This window comes from Ammodytes marinus, assembly GCF_949987685.1.
Source record: "Ammodytes marinus genome assembly, chromosome: 12".
Classification (NCBI taxonomy): Eukaryota; Metazoa; Chordata; class Actinopteri; order Uranoscopiformes; family Ammodytidae; genus Ammodytes; species Ammodytes marinus.
Genome location: NC_137216.1, coordinates 15,156,170 through 15,180,013, shown reverse-complemented (window position 1 = coordinate 15,180,013; position 23,844 = coordinate 15,156,170). Strand labels below are relative to the sequence as shown.

Sequence of the window (23,844 nt, the reverse complement as noted above, 5' to 3'; positions counted from 1 at the left end):
AATATATACAGTATATACAGTGGCTTGCAAAAGTATTCATACCCCTTGGAATTTTTCACATTTTATCACATTAAAACCACACACGTACATTTATTTTACTGGGATTTCATGTGATAGACCAACACACAGTGGTGCATCATTGTGAAGTGGAATGCAAATAAAATATGGTTTTATTTATTTTTCAGAAATAAAAAACTGAAAAGCGTGGCGTACATAAGTATTCAGCCCCCCTGAGTCGATACGTTGTAGAACCACCTATCGCTGCAATAACAGCTGCAAGTCTATTGGGGTATGTCTCCGCCAGCTTTGCCCATCTAGAGACTGATATTTTTGCCCATTTTTTTGGCAAAATAGCTCGAGCTTCAGATTCAGCATCAGATTGGATGGAGAGCATCTGTCAACAGCAATTTTCAAGTCTTTCGAGATATTCTCAATTGTATTGAGGTCTGGACTTTGACTGGGCCATTCTAACACATGACTATGCTTTGATTTGAACCATTCCATAGTAGATCTGGCTGTATGTTTAGGGTATTTAACCTTCTGGAAGGTGAACCTCCACCCCAGTCTCAAGTCTTTTGCAGACTCTAACAGGTTGTTCTGCCCTGTATTTGGCTCCATCCAGCTTCCCATCAACTCTGACCAGCTTCCCTGTCCCTGCTGAAGAAAAGAATCCCCAACGCATGATGCTGCCCCCACCCTGTTTCACAGTGGGGATGGTGTGTATAGGGTGATGTGCAGTGTTAGTTTTCCACCACACATTGCACTTTGCGTTAAGGCCAAACATTTCCTTTTTGGTCTCATCTGACCAGAGCACCTTCCTCCAACACTTGCCACAAGCCATGCGGGGGACACAGCATATTCAGATGAGACCAAACTTGAAGTTTTTGGCCTGAATGCAAAATGCAATGTGTGGCGGAAACTAACACTGCACATCACCCTATACACACCATCCTCACCGTGATACATGGTGGTGGCAGCATCATGCTTTGGGGGTCCTGTTCTTCAGCATGGACAAGGAAGCTGGTTAGAGTTGATGGGAAGATGGATGGAGCCAAATACAGGGCAGAAAAACCTGTTAGAGTCTGCAAAAGACTTGAGACTAGGTGGAGGTTCACCTTCCAGAAGGTTAAATACCCTAAACATACAACCAGATCTAATATGGAATGGTTCAAATCAAAGCATAGTCATGTGTTAGAATGGCCCAGTCAAAGTCCAGACCTCAATACAATTGAGAATCTCTGGAAAGACTTGAAAATTGCTGTTCACAGACGCTCTCCATCCAATCTGATGCTAAATCTGAAGCTCAAGCTATTTTTTAAAGAAGAATGGGCAAACATGTCAGTCTGTAGAAGGGCAAAGCTGGTAAAGGCATACCCAAATAGATTTGCAGCTGTATTTGCAGCAATAGGTGGTTCTACAAAGCATTGACTCAGGGGGCTGAATACTTTTGCACGCCACGTTTTTCATTTTTTTATTTATAATTTTTTTTTAAAACCACGTTTCATTTTCATTCCACTTCACAATTATGCGCCACTTTGTGTTGGTGTATCATATAAAATCCCAATAAAATAAATGTACGTGTGAGTATTCATACCCCTTGAAATGTTCGACATTTAGTCACGTTACAACATTGCCTTATCTGTAAAATGGGAGGGTGTTCATAATATAATGTATATGGACAATCACCAAATTGGAGAGTATGGCCCTAAGGAGACCTTTATCAGTTTAGTTCATATGCCCAAAATGACCATTTATCAGGTTAATAACAACATGACTATACTTTTCAGGTCTCCCTTGCAAAAGAGTATTCGGTCTCAATGGGATATACCTGTATAAATAAAGGTTAAAAAAAAAAAAAAAAAAAAAAAAAAAAAACTTAAGCAATATCACATGAGAGGGACAAATGTTGTCACTATATCAGCGCTGCAGTGCTTCTGTCGAAAATGCCATAGCGATAATCAATAATAGGTCTAGATGTAGGAAATGGTTACTAATTAGAAACGTATTTCACTCACACACACACATGTAAGAAAAATTAAAGAATAACAAAGGGCAAATACAGCCTTTGCACTGAATTTTTAAAATATGTATAAATGTATGCCTAGATATTATATATTTAAATACATTCTTGAGCTTGTGTATGACCAGACACTTTCAATATTGCTAGGTTGCCAGATTACAGTTTGTGTATCTTGGTGTGTTGCCAAAAAGTGATCCTCCCAAAAAGGTCTTACAGTCAAATAAAAAAGGTATTTAAGCCAATATACGTCCATGATTTCAGAACGTAAACGGGACTAAGAGGGCTCTGGTCCAATAAAGCATCAGTACAAATGTGCCGACATAGCGTTAACATGCTGGGACCGTGGACTGAAATAACTTTTTGGCAGCACACCGCAACGACTCTGACAGCGTCACAAAATTAAAATTTTGGATCTTGGTTCTGTAACTAATGTTACCAGTGATTAATGGATTAGGTTATACATTTTTTTAATGGAGCTGCATCGAGCTAACCCAGCTGAGTGTAACATCACGTTACAATGAAGTAACCCCCGAGCTTACGTTATCTATAGTCTAGGTCCTGGGTAAGATTTGTATGCGCTTCATTTAGCGTAGAATATCTCAACTGTTATAGACTAATATGACCCCAGTGAACAACATGGGATGTGTGACAAAATCTCTACCGGGGACGAAAGTCCTGAAAATGACCACAACAGGTTACACTAGTATCACACTACGTGGTGAATGGGACTTTTTTTTCCTTTTTAGATATCCTCATACTTTTTTACCAGATTCATCTTCATATTAAGATAAATACTATTTATATACTATTTGACCTCAACTACTAGCTAACAACATGAATTTGGAGCAATAAATTATTGAGAAGTAGCTGGTCAGCTAATTGCTAACGGTGTTGAGCGTCAATTTAGCATGCTATTTCTTTGTATCTACAAGTCAATAACAAACACAAACTCGGGATTTGGTGTAATTTACAAAGGAGAACATGAATGAACAGTCAGAGTGACATTGTCCGATAAGTTTAAACGGAAAAAAAATTCTCAACTGATTAACCTTGGCATGACTTCTGAATTTTTTTTAAATTTACAGAATAAAAAATAAAAACAATAGTTAAATTACAACACTGCAAAGAAAATCCAAGCACAAGCATCTGTACGAACCCTGATAGTTGCATTTGGTGGGGTTCAATAAGAAGAATGGAAGTAGCTGATGGAAGAAGGATTTGTCCAGCGTGGGGTGTCTTTCTGATGCACATGGAGGGGAGAGTAAAATTAAGAGAATGTCAGTAAACAAAATCAAATAAATAAACTAAAAAGGCGTACATTCACATTTTCAATTTACAACATCCATTCAGTGTGTGTGTGTGTGTGTACTTACCTACTTTGAGGTCTTCCATTGAAACTTAGTCAATTGGTGAGGAAAGTCGTCATCCAAGGGTTTTGGGAATACAGCTTTTTGTTAACCAGGCGGCCGTCTTTCTGATGGTTCCGACTTTGGCGGCGCACTTAGTTCCCTCTACTGGGTTTATCCTGAGAAATCATTTTTAACACACAAAAGCAATAAATTAGTTATCTAAATATTTTCTTGACCCACTTCATGGTTTTGCTTTTTTCTGAACTGATACAGTACATGACATGCATCATGGTACTCCACAAAGGAAAAATGCAAGCAAACAAGTTCACAAAGAATGTATTCATACTGGGGATGTGAACAATGTGTCGATTCTCGGCTCGATTTTCGACACGCGCTTAAGACGACTCGAAAAATAGAAATCGATAAATCGGGTGTTTTACTTTATTAGATGTTTTGGGGACATGGGAGACGTCCGTCATGCGAGTTCATGTGTGGTCGCGAGCGCGCTGCAGGTCCGGTGTGTGTCAACAGTGCAGTGCGACATATGCAGCAGTTAAATTAACATCACGGTCGTAGACGAATATTAAAAGGTTATGCTTTATATGTTGCACTTTCTGTTTTCAGCCGAGTAAGTTACATTCACCTCCGACGCATGGACAGCGTTTTTAAAATTAAAGCCTCTCTTTATTATCAAAAAGCTTTGATGCAGATGAAGTCTGAACACACACAGCGGGCGGCAGCAGTGTTTTTAAAGGAAAGCACAGTTTATCAGCACCACAACTACGTGATGCTGCCGCAAAAAAAAGGAACACTGCCTTTTTTTATTTTTATTTTTTAAATGGCACAGTAAATCGATCGATTTGTCGATTCATGCCTCCGACACGTCGACACGCAAACAATGACTCGTTTAACATCCCTAATTCATACATTTGAGCCACTTAGACAAAATAGTATGGCAGGAGTTTCTGTATTAGTAAAAAGGTTTCGGTGCTCACCTCTGTATCAATTATGTTGTGCAGGCCGACCCCCTTGCTGTAGAGATAGAAGCAATCGACATAGGAAGCCAAGGCAGCAGCAAAGTTGTGTTGCTGACTGATTTGATATGCCACCTTTCCCTTGATGCTGACCATCCACTGGTCAGCGGACAGGAGCTTTTCACCTGAAATAAACAAACACAAATTATAATAAATGTATTCAACAAAAATGTAAATGCAACCCTTTTTATTTGTCTTTGCTCCCATTAAGAGTTAAGATAAAACACAAATTAATAAAAACTTTCTGTTAACACAAAAGGCTTATTTCTCTCGAGACGGAGCGCTCTCTCTGGTGTACATACCTGTGGTCAGCATGCTACATGGATTTGCTATCTTTGCATAAGATCATTTTAGGGTGGCATATTTTCAATATAATTTGGTAACAGAATGAGAAAAATAATCCCTTTGAATGCATAGAAAAGGCCTGAGATGTTGTACTTAAACTCATAAAAAATTGAAGTAAAAACAAAAGTGTACCCTTTACTTGTAAACCAAGGTAGAACGCCAGTCCAGCTCTACTATGTACAGGAATACAAAATCTTAAGGAAGATGCCATATTTTGGAAAATATCGCCTATTTGACATCCTTTCAATAGTAGGACGAGAAGAGAGATGCCCTTATATTTCTGTTCAGCAGAAATCTAGGAACACACATCCAGTAAGCTTAGCACAATAAAAGGTAGTCTCTAGTATACACAGCCTACCTCCGTCAAAAGCCATCATTTTAACATTCCTAGAACCCCAAAACACACTCATGTACATGATGACTGGCACATTTACCCCACTATGAAATAATAATCTCAAAAATGATCTAATAATTTAAAATTATTTTCCTAATGTAGGGTATGTGGAAGTCACAATATGTAAATGGGGCGTTTTGGAGTACTATTCAGCTAAGTACAATGCTTGGCTGACTAGCAGGGGGCATATTTCTAAAGGTCCCTATTCCCCAGAGAAGGGCACATATATTCTTGTTTTTTGAGGAAAAATGGAAAATAGGTACATTACATTTTAATTTAAAAACTTGCTTAACCTTAATAAAAACACACAGTGTGACTTTGCTACGTTGCATAGCTTTGCACGATGCCATACGATACTGGTTACCTAACTAACAAACCTAACACAACAACTATTTTTATCTTACCAAGTATAATGAGTCTCTTCTTGACATCAACAGTGGTTTGGTTGGCATTGTCTGCAAAAAAAGGAAGAAAAAAAGAATGTGAAATCAAATGAATGGCTTCATCAATAAGTTCAACATAGTGTGTCACATAAATCACCCAAACAAGCTTAACAAATGTAGTGTGAAATAAGAGTGTACAAGTTAGCTTTTTCCCTCCCAAATTTAAAGTTAGCTAGGCTATATAGAAAGAGAGCAACCCTGCTATGCTACTTCTCATTCAAATTCCCCAGTGAAATAATAGTTTAAAAAGCCTACTAACTATGTTTGCACCCAACTCCAACACTGCATGCGGTTAACATGTGAGTTAAAATGGTTAACACAATTTATCATCGACAAACCATTTTAAACAGCAGTACAATGTTAACCTGGCTAACACCAACTGTTACCTTGCTAATGCTAGCGCAACATATGACTTTAGCAATGGAAAACAATCACTGAAATCCCTATTTGCGCATTGCGCCGAGCGTTAATTAACAGAGCGTTAATTATACGAATAATCTCGTCAGCCGATAAAATATTCAAAACTTACTGTGGGTTTTGTTGTATGCTTCCAGCCATCTCACTGGAGACATTTGAGAGACTTTTGAGGATCAAGTTCTTCGTCTCCTTCTCCATCTAGTTATTTCGCGCAACGGTTATGCTGCGTTCAGGGACACAGGGAATGTGAGACACTTTCTTTCCATTACAGAGACATCAAGTGTTTGTAATGGTTTGTAATGAATGTCCGCCAGTAGGCTACAATGTCAGTGCCAAAGAGCCTATTTTACCACTGATAACTTAATTTTCATTTTAAATCAGCACGTATCCAAATTGATCTCAATGTGGGTTATGTAGGCTACAAAAGGAAGCCCAAAAGGCTGTTTTAAAGCCAAACACCTTCTTGTTCTTCTTTTTTTTAAATTCTTAACATCACCACGCTGGTTTGAATGTGTGTTACAAAAGAACACTACAGCTAATATAATAATAGATAATGTTTTTGCTTTACTGGGAAGTAATACAATTCCAATTGACCGTTTTTTCTGAATGCAGCATCTGTAGAAGAAAGTTCTAGAACATGCATACATTGGTTGCTTACTGTAAATAGTGTTGTAAATTACTGTACTGTATGTGTGTACCCATAATGCATTACAGGAAAACAGTATCCTACCACATTTTTTAATTATACAGTAAATAACTGTAGTTTATTAGAAATTTCCCATGGTGCATTGCAGGAAAACAGTATCCTACCACATTTTTAAATTATACAGTAAATAACTGTAGTTTATTATACATTTCCCATGGTGCATTGCATGTTACAGTTTCATACTGTAAAATGTTTTAAAAGTATTTTACTGGGCATTTTCTGGTAATTAACTGTAGCGTTTACAGCAAGGGCTAACAGTGTGCAGACCTGTGTCAACATCCATCATTCATATTATAGCTCCAAACTCTGTACACTAAATACCTGACATATTGAGCGTTTCACGTCATGTCTTATGATACCTGAACTATTTCGAAAGCTTACAGAAACTGAATGAAGTAACACAGAGAGAGAGAGAGAGAGAGAGAGAGAGAGAGAGAGAGAGAGAGAGAGAGAGAGAGAGGCATGCACACACAGCTGAACAAACTTTACATTGTGTTTTTCTATCTATGGAAACAACTATGAATCATGTATGTACTGTACTGTGTTATCTGTATCTTAACCATAACAATACCCGTAGTCTCTGAAATCAGAGAAGCAGGAAGCACACTGTTGACCTACTGTGATTGTGTCATGATGTATGAGTTTAAATATTTCAAATGTGATATTATAGAAATAAATAAAAGAAGTCTCAAGACACAGTTATTTGGAAGTGAAAATAAAAACACCAAGTCCCACGAAAAAAAGGGTTTAATTGACTCCTCAAACATTATTTACACAATTCCAGAAGAACAACACAAAGTGCCAGATGACAACAACATGAAGAAGAAGAAGACATGTTCCTACACAAAATCAAAACACAGCGTATTTAAATACAGGAATAATCACTAGTCTAAATCAAAAAAATGAATTGTCTAAATATGTTTAATGAATCAAGATACAGGATAGGAAAGTGCTTCTCCCGTACAGATTGTGTTATTAAGATCACCTGCGAAACATCACTGCTAGTTTCAATCCTTCTTTCCATTACTCTTTCCATTGTTCTTTGTTCTCCTCTCTGGAATGATCGAGAGGCGCAGTAAGGCAGGCCTGGTCAGTGCCCTTGATTGATGCCCTATAGCATTATCTGGAAAGTGCACTTCAAGTCTACCATTTCCTTAGTTTACATTCTGGTTTGGAGGCAATGCTCCGAACACTTGTTTTCTTTTACAAGAAATGTGACCGCTTGGGACATAATGTAGAGTGGACCATGATGTTCAAAACACAAGGTTTCCTTGATAACAGTAAGGGATTTATTGTTGTTGCCCTTAACATCAAATCAGTCCCATGTTTCTGAATGTGCACTGCAGTACAGCAGAGTGCCTCTATCGATTCCCATTGCAAAAAGGCTACTGCATTTAAATGTGAGGTTTTGAAGGCATCAGTGGCTACGTCTGAAAGCTTGTACTATTATTTAACGGGTAGTGTGTGCATTATCACTGCATGCCATTGTAGTGGATGTGGTAATAGATTTCAAAGACATTATCCACTCGGTTTCAACATGTCAAGAGAATCTTGAAGGGATATCAGTGATTACAGGATAAGAAGGCATTTCAAACAGAGCTTTGATCTGGCATCCAGCCCACAGTTTGTTTTGAAAGATGAATGGATATATGACATCACAGACTATTAATATTTCTCAGCTTTAGGCTAGGCTGTTAGCAACAGTCTCTGTCCAGTATTGCAGCTATGGTGCTTTACAAGTAACACACTTGACATGAACTGCAGCACTATGCAACCTCTACAACCTTATATCAAAGTTTAAAGGGAGCAGAACAAGTACAAAACTGCAAGGCAACGAAAAAACATTCAACGTTTATATTGTTTTGTGCTACAGCGGCAAAATAAAGCAAAAAAAAAAAACCGTTGGGCTGTTTTTGTTTATTTTCCGATGCAGTAGCGTTGCTTCCGAGGCATTTCACATTAATAATCACAAAAATTCCACAGCACAAGTTGACTAAAGACTGTGTAAGGTCTGAGGCACCACCGCTAAATGTAAAAATTCCTATAAAAGTCACAGGTCAATGGTAATGTGAATGATACAAAAACACTGTGACAGCAACTGGCTTGCACAAATAAAGAGACACACTATGGGGAGAGTTGTGAAGCTGAAATGAATGAAGACAGTTTGGAATGTAATAGTAGTTTTTTTTTTAAGTACTGGAAATAAAACAGCAAACTGGCCCATTGTGAACAGATATACAGCAGCTGTTACAATAATGTACAAATGTGTAACAGTTTCACATGAGCAGTAAACGGGGAGGCTGTTCAACCACTAAAATGATACTTTAACCAATCAATTAAGATCACACATTCCACAATTTTCTTTCTAAATGTATGCGTCAATACATTCATCTACAATTTTGCCTGTTTTTCACTTTTACTTCCCCAGCACTCTTTGTATGTTGTCTGCAGATTGGTCAAGCCAGGCTGTGTCAGTGAAAGGCACTATAGAGGAAAATGACTGAATCACAACTAAACTGACACACACTACACCAGAACAATGTCTAATACACGACTACATGACTTTTTGAATTTGTCCATATCGGGTGAACATTCATCCATTGACAGAAACAGGGTTGGGTAAGACTGTCACTTCAACTCATCTCAGTAGATTTAAAAAATACATACTCTATATATTCTCTAAATGATCAAAGTAAAATATTGTCTGATAAATCAACATGTTTTGGATACTTTAATCAACACCTATTTAAATCTGGTTGTGTTTAATTGGAATTTTAAATAATATCCACTGAATTTACTGAGGAGAAGTGGTGGTCACCCAAAGAGATTTTAAAACTAAGCCCCTTCACCAATCAAAAAACACAAACACACTCCCATGTGCATACATTGACATCAGTGGCCCACTGGAAAAACATTGGACCACTTAACAGCATGCCCAGAATTTTAGAATTATAAACCTGTACTTATTTTACTAACCAGAATTCAGGAATTACAGTGGTAGTGAAGCCCCCTGTTATACATCTACGTATGCTGCATTTGTTGTGCAGACATTGTTGGGGGAAAAAAAGCCTCTAATGAAGTGACAGGTTGCCAGTAGATATGGATGGCTCAAACAATGACGGAACTGGCTAACTAAATCCGCTTGTAAGAATTCAGTACAAAGTTAAACGTCCACAACATCAATATCTGTCACTATATTCACACTGAATTACAAGGGCTGGATGGTCACCATAAAAATCAAATACAATGTAAATTTCTTTATTTAGCCATCTCATGGCCATTGATCGTTTTATTTTAGATTTTATCTCTCACTCTCTCTTACAAAAAGTGGTTGAATTTGGTTTAAAGGAAAAATGTCCCCAATCATTTTAATAAATTTCTCTGTTACAACAATCTTAAAAGCCCTAGGGATCACATATATTTAGGCTACTTGCTTTTTCCTACTTAACTAATTTCCCCACACATTTATGCACACACACACACACACACACACACACCTACACACGCACACACATGCAAACACACACACACACACACAAACACACACACACGCGCACACACACACACACGTGCACACACACACACACACACACACACACACACACACACACACACACACACACACACACACACACACACACACACACACACACAGCCCTGCTATGGGGCCTCACAGTAATTTAGCTCCACAGAAGATACGTAGAGCCGGACAGTGAGATTGCCACTTTGCTTGCCAGCTGTTGGTCCAGGCAGTCATGTGATCATTGCTGGTCTAGGAGGAGTTCAGCAGGGTGCTAAGGACTGCAAAAAGAAAACAAAAATGTGGTGTTAAGGGTACTGTGTGTGTTTGTATCCTCTGAAAATGCATTTGTGTGTGTGTGTTTTTTTCTGTGTGTGTGTTGTGTGTGTATGTGTGTGTGTGTGTGTGTGTGTTCTGTGTCGTACCCTGGGGATCTGCCTGAGCCTCTGCTGCATCGGCTTTGCGTGCAGCCTCTGGATCTGCTTCTGATCAAAGAGATTGACAGATTTAGATAGATGCAAAAGTGAAAAACTAAAAGGACAAACCAAATGAAACAGACAAGTCATCACATGTCTGTTTGTACTCGACAAACATTTCCCCAACTGATGATAAATGATGGAAGTGTATAAAAGTGAAAACACCCAGAAGGAGTTTCGGAGGACGCTGATATTTCTCAGCACTTATTGCTCAGTATATTTTTTCTGGTGTAAAAAGCTCAATGCCTCTGTTTCTGACAAGTCTGGCCTCCCCATTCATAATCAGTGGAACAGCTCTGGACTGGACATGTTGATTATATGGCCATCGTCAATACTTACTCTCTACCGCCGAGGGAGAATCATTCATATTCATAAAAACTGACCAAGCTGTTTTCATAAGATAAGGAAAGATAAATAAGATAAATGGATTTCTACAAGTACTGTTTATCCAAAGTTTGGAAAAAGCGATAAACACTGGCAATTAATATAAACACATAAAGGTATAATCCTTATTCTGAGTCTGACGTATGCCCTACATTGCCTAAACTGAATAGCCTTTTGCTCATGTTGACTGTCAATGAAAACTCTGCTGAATTGGTAGTATCGGTATGCAGGGTGTGTGAGGGCTGACTGTAATTGACGATACTTCTCAAGGGGATACAGCTGAGTCTGCTATGTCTCAAAGAAAAAGACTGATAACCTCCAAAGCTTGTGATATCCAGACTGAAAAAGGACAGGCCTGCAGGTATGTGTTGAAGAAACTCTGGTCTAAAAGGAATTTCTTGTATAAGTGCTGTAGGCCAGTTTCAAAAACAGTTTCAAGCCTTACTTGCAGCTGTCAAGGCATGATGTCTTTCTGATGTTGTTGGTTAATTAGTCAGCAGGATAGTTACCCTGTCGGTTTTTGAAGCACAGTTTTTTCTTCTGATAGGAGAAGTAGCCAGCAGCTGCTCCCACTAAAGCCACAGCCAGACCACACAGGATGCCTGCTACAGAGCCGGAGTTGGACACTGTGGGGAAAAAAATAAACAATAACAAAAGATAATTGACACCGGTCCATCAGAGCTGCAGATGTGTATTCAACTCTGTCAACTCAATTTCATTTAAGAATAGTGTTTGTACTCTGAACACACAGTATATGTTTGAGCGTGTTTTGAATGTCACTGTGACACCTGGAGATTGTAATGTTGAGCCTCGCCACTGGGTGCCACTTAGCCGTTGAAAGGTTGAATGGCAGCTCAGCAGCGAAGCTCGTCAAATGACATTGTATGCATGTGTGAGTCTGTGCGTCTGTGTGTGTGTGTGTGTGTGTGTGTGTGTGTCTGTGTGTTTTCCTGATCCCATTTCACTCGCCTATCCTATAATTAAGCACCGGAAAAACGTTCACAGCGTCACCATGAATCTGTCTGCACCTGTAACCCAGTTACTATGACAACACCGATACAGAATAGTTTTCATGCTGTGTCATAGCATACTGTACATACAGTACTACCTCTCTCACGGCCTTTTGAAGGAACACAATGTACACATACATACATACAGTGCATGACCATAGAAATGATGGCTAAATATGAGTTAAATAACATTATAAATCACCCCCAAATTTTTTTTTAAAATAACGAAGTATTAACAGCAAATAATGGTATGTCATTGTATAATATAACATGAGAAAGGAATACTCTATGTTACCTTTACATAACCTACAGTACATACAAATATGTGTGATAAGTATTCCTTCTTGTTGATAAAATGTAAGAAAGATGATTTAACTTTATGTTACATATGTACTATGCACAGTATTCAAGGTTTGATGTGGGTGCATCTCCAAGTGATCTGGGGCAAAATGATGTTGTATACATTCAATTGCTATATTATACTGCTAAAGCTCATGGCAGTAGGATAAACTAAAGTGTCAATAGAAAGATGATGGAGATAATCTAGTTTTGGAGTAATGTGGATGAGTCAACAACTTCCATTGATAAGCAAAATGAAAAGGTGAGAAAAACATGGGAGTGGCATGAGTCAGAGAAGTCGCATGATACAAAGTAAATAGAAAAAAAAGGGAATGAGTCAGTCAAATTATGTGGAATAAAACGGGAAACTGAAGTTACATTTTAAAGGGAAGTAAAGCTGGGGGTAGACATGCATGAACATGAACGCGCACAAAAGCACACACACACGAAAAGCACACAACATAGACACACCAGTTTGTCTGGTGTAAATAGGTCAGATGAACACGGGATTACACACACACACACACACACACACACACACACACACACACAGACACACACACACACACACACAAACTGACCGACAATATGCACTATGAGAAAGAAAATCTATGGGAACCATATGTGGTCAGCGGCCACAACCCCTATCTTATGACTTCATGCTATACGGCTGATGTCAGAGGTCAGAGAAAAATCTGGCAGCTGCAGCAGAGCTTTTCAATATGTTTTTGCTAATCTTTGTTCTTCCTTTCCCCCCCCTTGTTTACCCATAACTGTAAGTATTACATCTGTTACAACTACACTTTGAAATATACTTTCTACCATCATGCAGTCCCATGTGATGAATAGATGAATTGATCCCTGACTTCTAAGACTTAAACAAACACAGTCACAATGATGAAAAGTGGCTATAGGTGTGTGGTGGACTGTCATGCAATATTTTTTTCCAAGTTCTACTAGTCTTCCCTATAATACAGAGACTTTAACCAGTTTTCATTCATCAGGTTAAATTATACTGCTTAAGTGCGCCTCCTTAGTCTGAAAATGGCATTAATGATATTATACAAAGAGACGTTTTTGGAGTTAAAAGGAACGTATGAAAAAAGTGTAAAAAAAAAGAAAAAAGGTTGGAAATGTCATGCAGCAGGTGCTGTAAAACCACACCTGTCTATCGCATGACGCCAGACAATAGGGGAATGCCCGTTGCTGCAGGTATGTTTGGGGCAATGCATGGGTGGGTTTATCAATGCGGTCAAAACAAAACAAAAAAAAAGCAGGAAAGATATCTCACCTTGGGCTTCAGGTTTGTCTGCTGTTTGGAACAGAGGACACACAAAACACAGTTAGGAACTTGATACCGCAGCTTTTACAAAACCGGTTTAACAATCATGCCCTATGCTAGATAGTGAACAAAGACCTCTAGAATGAACGTGTTCAACACAGGTGAAATGCATTCGAACACAATGGTAGTTGAATACTAATGTGACACGAGGAACTGCTTGTATAAACGGGCACCGACATGGGTCTGTCCTTGTAGTGTGTTCAAGTTCCAGTTTGAGAAGCAGGAACAGAAGTTATTCCTTCATTACTACGGAAGAGCTTTCGTGACCACACTTGAGGAATTTAGGGTAAAATACTCCTAAAACAAGGTCAGTTTCAAACATTGTTTGAACTAAAACAATAGGAGAGAGGCATTTTCCCCTGAGTCCTGTATCCTGTTTTTATTGTCAGTGGCATGCCAGTAATATCCGGTGTGTTCCATCATGTGTCAGAAGAACTGTGTAAGCTGCGGCTGCAAAAGCTAACTGCTCTATGTGACTGAAGATGGCGTGGTGTGATTGTCTTTTTTTTGCTTTGGTTGTTATGCACATTTTGATCATGAAAAAAAGAAAGCCTTACCTTCTCCTGTGGCGCCAGCAGCTTGTGCTAAAGAGAAACAAAGATAGAGACAAGTGATTAAAGGTGGATGGATGGAAAAGACATTATCACTTCAAGTTGCGAGGTGGTAACGACGCATGCACGACACCGAGAAAGAGGGCAGAGACGTAGATAAGGATGATTGTCTTTGTGGTAAGTTATACCCAGGAGGCAATCCAAGGTCTAGGGTTTCTGTCCTATATCCAGTCTGGAAACACACATAACACAAATAACTTTGCGTGACATTTCCCCTCCTGTTCTCATAGCGATGCTTTTATGATATCAGAGGGATTAAATACTATGTGAGGGAAGTATACACCCTCCATGTCTCCATCTTTGATCTTCAATCCATTATGCAAAACAAGCCCGTTATCTCCCGCTGCGCTGCCTGTCTATATATGCCTGTGACGTCACGGCTGCCCTCTCTCTACCTGCTTCAACTTGACAAAGCCGCTAATGACAGGGCGCTTAAGAGGAGCACCTTTCACCACATTAGAACGCTTAATACCGAAAGAGATGAATCAGCTTTTTAAGATGGAGAATGAAAGATGACTGCTAGTAAAAATAACCGAGAAAATAAATGCCTGGGCAAGTGTTGTCAAACTGCTTGGTAGCTCTAATGAATCTTATCTCAGGTGGTAAAACAGGTCAATTCAATCTATTGTCATGGAAACTATGCTCGTTAAATCTGAATTTGCCATGTTGGCAGATATGCACAAGGAGAATTACTAATTGCACGCAAGTTTATGAGGCGGTCTCTTGAAGTGACATTGTGTAACAAACTATTTGGCAGACGTTTAACTATGTCGTTTTGATCTGAGCCAATACATAAAGATGGCTGCCTCAATGATTTGATTCATAGCTCTCCAAAGACTGGTTTCGCAAGCTCATGTTGTTGTAATTTGCATATGAATTAAGTCCAGGATTTCAACATTCGACATTTAACATAATATGAAATATCCCGTCCAATTCCTGATAGCATTTGAACATTTTTCAATTTTTCTTGTGGAACCCTCTATGTAAGAGAAGGCGTAAGGTTTTTTTTTCCTAGAATTGATTTGCTGCTGATTGCATAGAACGCCAGTCAACGTGACAGACAAGGTTAATCTCACTGTTCCAGAGAGTTTCCAATGGCATGAAGAGTGATACAAAAAAAGGCGTCTTTGAGATGTGGGAATTAGAAAGAAAGTCAAATTCTACCAACACCTCACCATCCCCACATGCTTTTTACTTTAGGTTATTGATTACAATGATAAAACCAGCAGTAATGTTACTAACCATCTTGTTCAATACTGCGGCTCTTTGGCTTATCTTGGCTCTTGTCTTCCAGGGCATCTTCCAAGTTAAATCCTAAATGTGAAATAAAGAAGAAAAAAAAAATCCATAAAGAAAAATGTTATACTCATTGGTGACAGAAATGCAATATCCCATCCTAGCAGCAGGGATACTTTCTTTTCACTGTCACACCCAAAAGGGATATATCTTCCAGCTGTTTCCCACCCCTTCATACACCGTACTGTGTGTGCGCTGAAGAAAATCCAGTGTTCATACACAGCCAAGGCTCTGTAAATGTGCCTGTTGCTAGCTACGGCCCCTTTGTTTACAGACCCGTTTACAGAGTCTACGCTGTGTATTAACACCAGATTTGTCTTTCTTGCAGCACACAGACTGTACAGACAGGTAGCTGCTCATGAGGAGATATTCACTGATGTTGACGAAGAGTGATTCTGACAACAAGCATTCTTCAGAATCGCTGACTCCACCTTTTAATAATAATATCAGCCATCATGGAAACACTGCTCCAGTTCAGTCCGCCACGTCCCCTAGAGGTTTTCCTCCATAAGGCCTCTGAAACACTAACCTGCTGTGAGGGTGTGACAGTGTTGACTTCAATTAGGAGGATATGATCTGTCAGGAACAATACCGTGCCCTGACTCTTTTGACTTGAGTTCATTTGGGGGGAAAACCCGAGCGACTTACTAGGCCTACAACACGTGTGACTCATTGTACAGAGTGTTTTATTTCGGCCGGGGCAGGGCGAGTTAGGATCGGGCTAATAATTTTTTTTTTTGCAGCTCATAGGCACAATTATCTAATTATCCTGTTCTTTCATCTAAAACAATCCCGATACCAATTGAAAGTGAGTAAGAGCCGTACTCAAAGCGTTGTAAAGCCTTTATTCGTCACAGATGAACATTTGACTGTCGAGTTGAAACCATATTCGGAGCCAAGTTTCACTCTGATGCTCTCATCCCTTCTGGATTAATTCTAGTCACTGATCCTCCTTTCTGTTTTTTTACGGTTCATGTGACCCTTCCATTAACCCTTCTCCTCCCTTTATTGCTTTCCTTTTGTTTTTGCACCTGTACTTTGTGTGTACTCCCATCCCTCTTTTCTTCTCTTGTCTTTTCTCTCTACTCCAAAATGAATCCCCTCTTTCCCTTTCTGAACTCTTTTACTATCGTCACCGCCCGGGGAGAATGTTCCTTATGTGCCAGTTATCACATGGAAGAAATCTCCCAGAGCAACCATTTCCTTGACGCTCAACGGCAACGCCTTTCTTTAAGCTGTTAACATTACTAAGCGTGACGTTGACGACCACCAGCCAAACATAAAATGTCTATTTTTTTAAAGCGACGGAAAGGAGGATGTCCTGCTCTAAGGCTGGTAAGGACAAACAACAAAAACAACACTACTTGGGGCAGGAAATGTCAACATGAAATTAACACGAAGAGAAAGAGCACGAATTTAAGTTTGAGGAAGGAGAAACAATGGATAGAATATCATTATTATAAGCTTTAATTCAAACAACAGAGGGTGACACCTTGATTAGGATATATTCCCAACACTGAGGTCATATGGGAGGTTCCCTTACTCAAACCACACCACTGCTCTTTTAGGAGGTAAAACTGGGTGTGCCAGAATCCCACCTCGTAACCTTCCTATGTGAATTGTGCTTTTCTGATAGAAAAAGCACATCTGGTTTCCATTGATTTGTTCAGAGAAAAGGGAGTTGCAGCACAATGACGTCATATATAGCTCATGAAAGCAAGATATGTACATTTTTTTTGAATGAGTAAAGGATGACAATTGCATGTGCATTCCTGCGGTCCAATGAATTATTGTAGCAGAAGTCTTCAGTCAAGTTCACTCAAAACACCATTCACACAGAGCTATAGGCTTTAAACCTGGTCTCTCCCAACATAATACTGCATTGTGATTTTCCAGCTATTGTCCCTTCACTATCCATTTTCGTAATGTTTGTTTCAAATGCTGCTATGCTGGATTCTTTTTTAACAATTCCATCTGCTCCAAGCAAAAACAGGTCAGGGTCTTTGTGGAACAATTGTTGCTGATAATTAATTGGTTTCAACTCTTTTGTCCTAGAGGGGCCTTGCAAGATAAAAAGAACTGAGTCATGCTGAGTCAAACCGAACAATTATTTGCGTTGGGCTTTGGTAATTTGTTTAACTAAAGAAAGACTTGGCACCAGCATGATTTAATAATGATTGAAGACTGTACATTGTACCGTGTGGAGTAATTTGACAGACAAGAGAAGAATGAAAAGAAAAAAAAAAGAAAAAGGTTTTACCTGGATTCACTTTAGGTTGTTCAAGCTCCTCTTTAACTGATGGCAAAGACGGAAAGCATAGTCATGATTTTATGAAAAATATACTTTGTAAAATGGACAAGGCAAAAGACTAATTCACATCAGTACAGTTGTGTAACAGTAATCTGTTCCTCAGAACTTTAATACAATTACAGTAGCAGAAAGGCTGTTGTTTACTCATCTAAAAAATATACTTCTCTCATCTAAAATATTAAATAATTCACGTTAGAGCAGATGCGTAGATAAGACACTACATGCCATGTTTTATAAAACAGTTTCTACAGTTTCTCCTTGCTACAGAGGTGAGATCAGCTTGCGTTTTAACTCTATATGTCTGTACTTTTAACATATACAAACCTACAAGTTACATACTCTTTCCTAAATGCCCTAGTATGTAGCATTATACATTTTTACCAACTGTCTCAGTGGACAAATCTGAAACCAGGGTAAAAAACTAAAAACAACAACAACAACAACAACATGGGACCAACAATGGAAGTTCTTGATGCCATGTGTATCAGTGACACTGGGATACTCTTTGCCTTTTCTTTCATTGAGTGCATGAGATATTGAGCAGCCATATTCTTACCTGCAGGGATATGCTCCTCCACTTGTTCTACTTTTTTGTCCAAAGGAACAACGGGATCTGCTGGGCCTGCGTCAACACCTGGGTCGGTTGGTGCTTCCGTAGTGTCTGCCAATGCTGGATCTGTTGCCTCGTCATCAGCGCCATCCTGTTAAAGATATATTATATACCATATTGAAATGCTCTGGGTAAACAGCATTTGAACTGAATGTTGTAAAAGGCTTTTTTATAAACAGTGACTGACGGCAATCGGAGCCAATGTTGCATCATGGGTCTCTGAGGTAGTTTCATCTTCTCCTTCGGCTGTTGGTTGCTCAGCTTCTGGATCTGCAACCTCTGGATCAACTGCAGGCTCTGAGCACAACGAGGGGGGAACAGAGAGGAGGCGGCTATTAGTTCACTGGTTAATGCAGGTTACAACCAAAGCCAGAGAGGTTGAACATGTATTTACACATTCACACGTTGACAAGGTGACTGGAGGGAGTATATAGGTAGTACCTGTAAAGGGTGAATTCAAGGAACAAAATAATGCAGAACTAAGAGGGCCCTGTTTTGTAAAGCTTTATTATGAGGCCCCTGGTGTGGGATGGGTTGAATCAATAGATTAGAGTGACTGAGTAGATCTGTTCAACACACTAGAATCAGCTGTTTCCTCTCACTGTAAAACACTATGAGCCCACTTTTTTTGTTGCAAAATGCCTAAATTGGCAAATTGGCAAATGTAAAATGTAAAATAAGAGGAAGCGATGAAATTTACAGTGTTTCTATTTGTGTCGGAATAATCATCTTGAACAACAACACACAGAACAATGTTTCATTATTAGTTTTCATTGTACGTATTTAAACTCCTGTTAATTACCGGGTGTTGGTGCAGCTGCTTCCTCCTCAGTGTCTGCTGCTGCTGCTGGAGTCTCAGCCTCTTCCTCTGCGTCAGCGGCAGGCGTTGGTTCTGCGTCTCCGCCTGCAGCAACCTCTGGCTCTTCATCCTCTGCTGCTGGGTGGGCATCAGTAGCGGGCTCAGGCTCAGGTTCACTTTCCGGTAATGGTATTTCCTACATTGGGGGCACAATATACAATATACATACATTAAGTCTTTTGAATTCCGTTCGCATTATAAAGTTTGGACAGAGAAACAAACGCCTTAACCCCTCGTGTGGATGGTGGTAAGTTCGCTTTAGTTTATTTGTTATTGGTTCAACGTCACTTTCTTTCACACCTGACTTCCAGGGTGAATGAAGCTCTGCTGAATTAGCATAAATGTCAATGATTTTACATAGCAATTTCTACACCTGACCAAGATTTACTTCGTAGGATATTTAGATAGATTGTATGCAGACCTCATTGAGCCCTGCATGAACCCTGAATGATTCAGGTGTCCCAGAGCTGAACAGGGGGGACGTGCAGATTTATGGATATGTATTTATCGTGTGTTTATCGAAAGTGTGTCACGCTAACCAAAACATTGGGGGAAAAAAAGGTTTGGAACTACAGTATAATCGCCAAACATTATCCGAACCTGCACTTATATCACCTTTTTCAAACTTTTTATTTTATTACACCACACATCAAGCCAAATGAACCAACCAACACTATATTTCCATTCTTCACCTCTGCTGTCTCTTCGCTCTCTGGTTCCCCGTTGACCTCTGGCTCGGCGTTTGCTTCAGGGGCCGGAGTCCCAGAAGCTGCTGCCTCCTCCGTATCGGCTACATCATCTGCACAGAGGTGTGGGAAGAAAAAGAAGAATGAGAAAAAAAAAGCGCACACACTTCCAGTGAAGCAATGAATACTGGAACACATCAATTTCAAAAAGAGGGAGGAAAAATACAGGGCTGTCCAAAAAAACTCTGGTGCCTTAATAAATATCACACGAGGGACTGACTGCCTGTACAACTATCATTTTCTTTTTCAAAAGAAAGAAAAGGAGGCGGACATGGCAACCCGTTTCAGCGTCTCAAAGGAGCTCACTCCTGCCTTTGAAACAACCATAAAAGTGACTACATTGACCATTATTTCGTCACAAAAAAAGCTGAAATATCAGAACTTTAGCCCTGATTAGAAGCAACAGAACATGAGACTGGCGGTGATTAGTGTCATCGTCGGTAATTAAAAACTACACGCCTAAATCCATCTGTTATCATTTAAAAGCATAGAAATCATCCGTCTGAAATGTCGTTACGATGTTGTGGATTCAACAACAATTCTCTTACATTACCATCACCGCTGACAAACACACACACACACGCACACACACACACACACACGCACACAAACACATACACACGCGCACACACACACACACACACACACACACACACACACACACACACACACACACACACACACACACAGAGCCGCACCCTGGTCTGATTGGTCCCGGATGGTAATGCTCGAAGCCACAACTAGATGACAGACATGGTGACAACAACTGACTGGCCTCAACATTATATGGAGTCTGGACCTCAGAGCTGGTGTTTCAACTCTGTGCTACTGAGTACAGTTTTCACTCTGTGCGATGGGGAGCATGGTGTGGGTGTGTGTTTAACAAAGCGGCTGTGAGATTCCGCTGTTGTAGAATGAAAGATGCTCTGCTTGCTTGCTGCTGGCAAAACAGTTAAGACAATAGACTGACACAGGTAGTACAGTGATAGAAGGCAGGACAGGTGCAAACACCTTCTAAGAATAACTAGAGATTGAAAAATGCAAACATATTAGAAATTAGTAAGATTATCAGGGGCTTTGCTGTCCATTGCCATAACTATCTTTTTTAACATGCTCTCAGAAAATAATTCATCTTTCTTTAAGCAGCTGCTCATTCCCAAGCCAGTTTTCAATGAGGGATCATTACGACTGCCAAGTGAGATGCTATCGGTAAAGTCGGTGAAGCCTTGAAGGAGAGGGGCAGGAACACAAGTATTTCCATCTCAAACGTACATTGCCCCGGGGGATAGCAGTGCTTGGTGACAACCTGGCTTCACTCAAACACACATTCATACGCCTAAAGAAAACACACACACACATCACATGCACATGAGACATGCAGCCACTCATGCACAGACGCCTGTTCACTGACATTGATAAAAACAGGCGCTCTTAGTTTCTCTAAACCTATGTTGTCTCATGGAATGTCACTTTACCAACATAGCATCCAAGATAAACATTAGTTTAACATAGATGATGTCAATGTTTCACTGAGAATCACAAGGCATTTGAAAGCTACATGCGTGACTAGACACAGGTGAGGAGTGCGTGGGTGTTTCTGTTACATTATCTTCAAGACTTCCTTGGAAATAACTGTCTTTATCAAAGATGTTCCATGGCAGGCCAGTACATAGTTTAGATGCATAGATCTGGATGTCCATCACCGGTGAAGGCTTAAAACAATAGAAAACTGACTTCCTGCCAACATTTGGAGCAGGGTCTCTGTGGATGTGTGCGTGCATGATTGCATGTGAATATGTGAGTTTGTGTTTATGTTTTCACATACAGTGGACATGGAAATGAGTGGGCACATATTTTCATGGCATTGTGCTCACATGCACGTGTGATATTTTAAATAGTGTGTATGTAGTGGCCTTTCCCTCCCCCCCCCCTCTTTCTCACCCCTCCATAGAACATTATGTTCCCATCTATCAGTTTGCCACTTCCTCTTTAAACTACCTCCGGAACAAAACATACTCCTATACACACACACACACCCCCACCCCCGCCCTACCAACACACACACGTATGTGTAGACAGACATACATGCAGGCAGGCGTACAAAGTACAAACTCCACATGTTCACACACACACACACACACACACACACACACACACACACACACACACACACACACACACACACACACACACACACACACACACACACACACACACACACACACACACACACACACACACACACACACACACACACACACACACACACACACACACACACACACACACACGACCAGTTAATGGGCACAGGCAAGTTAACATATAATCTAACACTCTTGAGTAAGCAGTGTCCTGTTTTGCATTAGTTGGGCAGCAACAAACTGTTGCACATCCAAGTCTCTCTCCCTCCTTCCCTTTCTATCCTCTTCGGCTGTCTCCCGCCTTTCCCCTCTCTCTCTCTCTCTCTCTCTCTCTCTCTCTCTCCCAAACTCTTTACTCACTTTGTTTCCCAGCCACTACTTTCCCCCTTGAGGCTGATGAGTCATCTGTGTGTCTTTGACTCGGCTGCACGCTATAAGGGACTGTACAGCATGTGCAGTGTGAGACTGCGAAAAGGTCCCCATAGAAGTATTAAGTTGAACCAGTTCACGCATGTGGGGAAACATCATACTGTCAGTAACATTGTGTTCTTTCACCACTCAATAGCTCAAGTGGCTTGATATACCGACCACTACACTCCCATCTGTATTGGCTGTGAGTCCATAAAAAAAAGTGTTGCAACATAGTCTAACTTTACAAAAAGGATAATGGCCAGCTTTTGTTAGAACTTTCCAAAAAGGTGTTCAATCAACAACATGTTTACTACAGAAGTGGTTGTGTGGTGGTGTTGTTCTGGACTGCATTATCTAAGAAATGTGTTTCTAATATTCTCCCCTCCTCATGTTAGTAAATGGGGTGGGTAAAACATGAGAACCACTTCTCAGTATAAAGCAGTCCAGTTGCAAACTACACCTTCAATGTTAAACACACAGTTCAAATGATACCTCTCTGATTGTGTCAATAATAAAAACAGAAAATCAATGCAAAATCCACCTAAAATTAAGTGAGCATAAGTCTATGTGGTGAATTGTGGCTGGTAACATACGGGAAATGTCTCAATTCTTTAATAGGGTTTAAATGTATGCCACAAAAAAAAGAGTAATGCATGATTTTCACCCCTATTGAATGAACTGTGGATACGGATCTTAAGTGCAGCTTTAATCGGTTGTTGTCATTGGCAAATAAATTGTCTGAGACACTGACACACACTCTTCATTAGTTCCTATCATGATGAAAATTCCTTTCCATTTCCTTCTTCTTTATGTGCCAGCAAGCGGCACTTTTAAATCCCAAACACAAACAAAGACACAACCACGTAATGAATCAGCAAGATCGCAAAATATGACCGAAAATTCATAAGACAATTTTAAAAAATGAACAATTAACATTTAATGCTAAATAAGTAAGCACTTTTGGCAGGTTTCATCATGTTGGGCAGCTCCTATGAAAGGAGCCAGTAGAGCATGAAGAATGCACTTGAAGGGTTATATCATGTTTCTCACACTGTTGAATTTGAAGTGCTGTAATGGTGC

At 39.8% G+C, this 23,844-nt stretch overlaps 1 protein-coding gene across 2 annotated transcripts in view; it reads right to left on the bottom strand.

Annotated features, from left to right (window-relative positions):
* Nucleotides 1-7,437: 7,437 nt before the first annotated feature.
* Nucleotides 7,438-23,844, bottom strand: part of LOC307258937 (uncharacterized protein) — an 18,938-nt gene continuing 2,531 nt past the window's right edge. The window contains exons 2-12 of one of the 2 annotated variants that reach the window (XM_080038622.1): nucleotides 20,159-20,265; nucleotides 19,410-19,602; nucleotides 18,795-18,904; nucleotides 18,554-18,698; nucleotides 17,947-17,982; nucleotides 15,633-15,704; nucleotides 14,337-14,363; nucleotides 13,729-13,749; nucleotides 11,598-11,714; nucleotides 10,654-10,713; nucleotides 7,438-10,509 (exon numbers count right to left, since the gene is read on the bottom strand). In XM_080038622.1, coding sequence (XP_079894748.1) covers nucleotides 10,481-10,509; nucleotides 10,654-10,713; nucleotides 11,598-11,714; nucleotides 13,729-13,749; nucleotides 14,337-14,363; nucleotides 15,633-15,704; nucleotides 17,947-17,982; nucleotides 18,554-18,698; nucleotides 18,795-18,904; nucleotides 19,410-19,602; nucleotides 20,159-20,265 — 917 coding nt within the window. In that variant the 3' untranslated portion in view covers nucleotides 7,438-10,480. The remainder of the gene's footprint in view (nucleotides 10,510-10,653; nucleotides 10,714-11,597; nucleotides 11,715-13,728; nucleotides 13,750-14,336; nucleotides 14,364-15,632; nucleotides 15,705-17,946; nucleotides 17,983-18,553; nucleotides 18,699-18,794; nucleotides 18,905-19,409; nucleotides 19,603-20,158; nucleotides 20,266-23,844) is intronic. The other variant, XM_080038623.1, reaches the window with a different exon arrangement.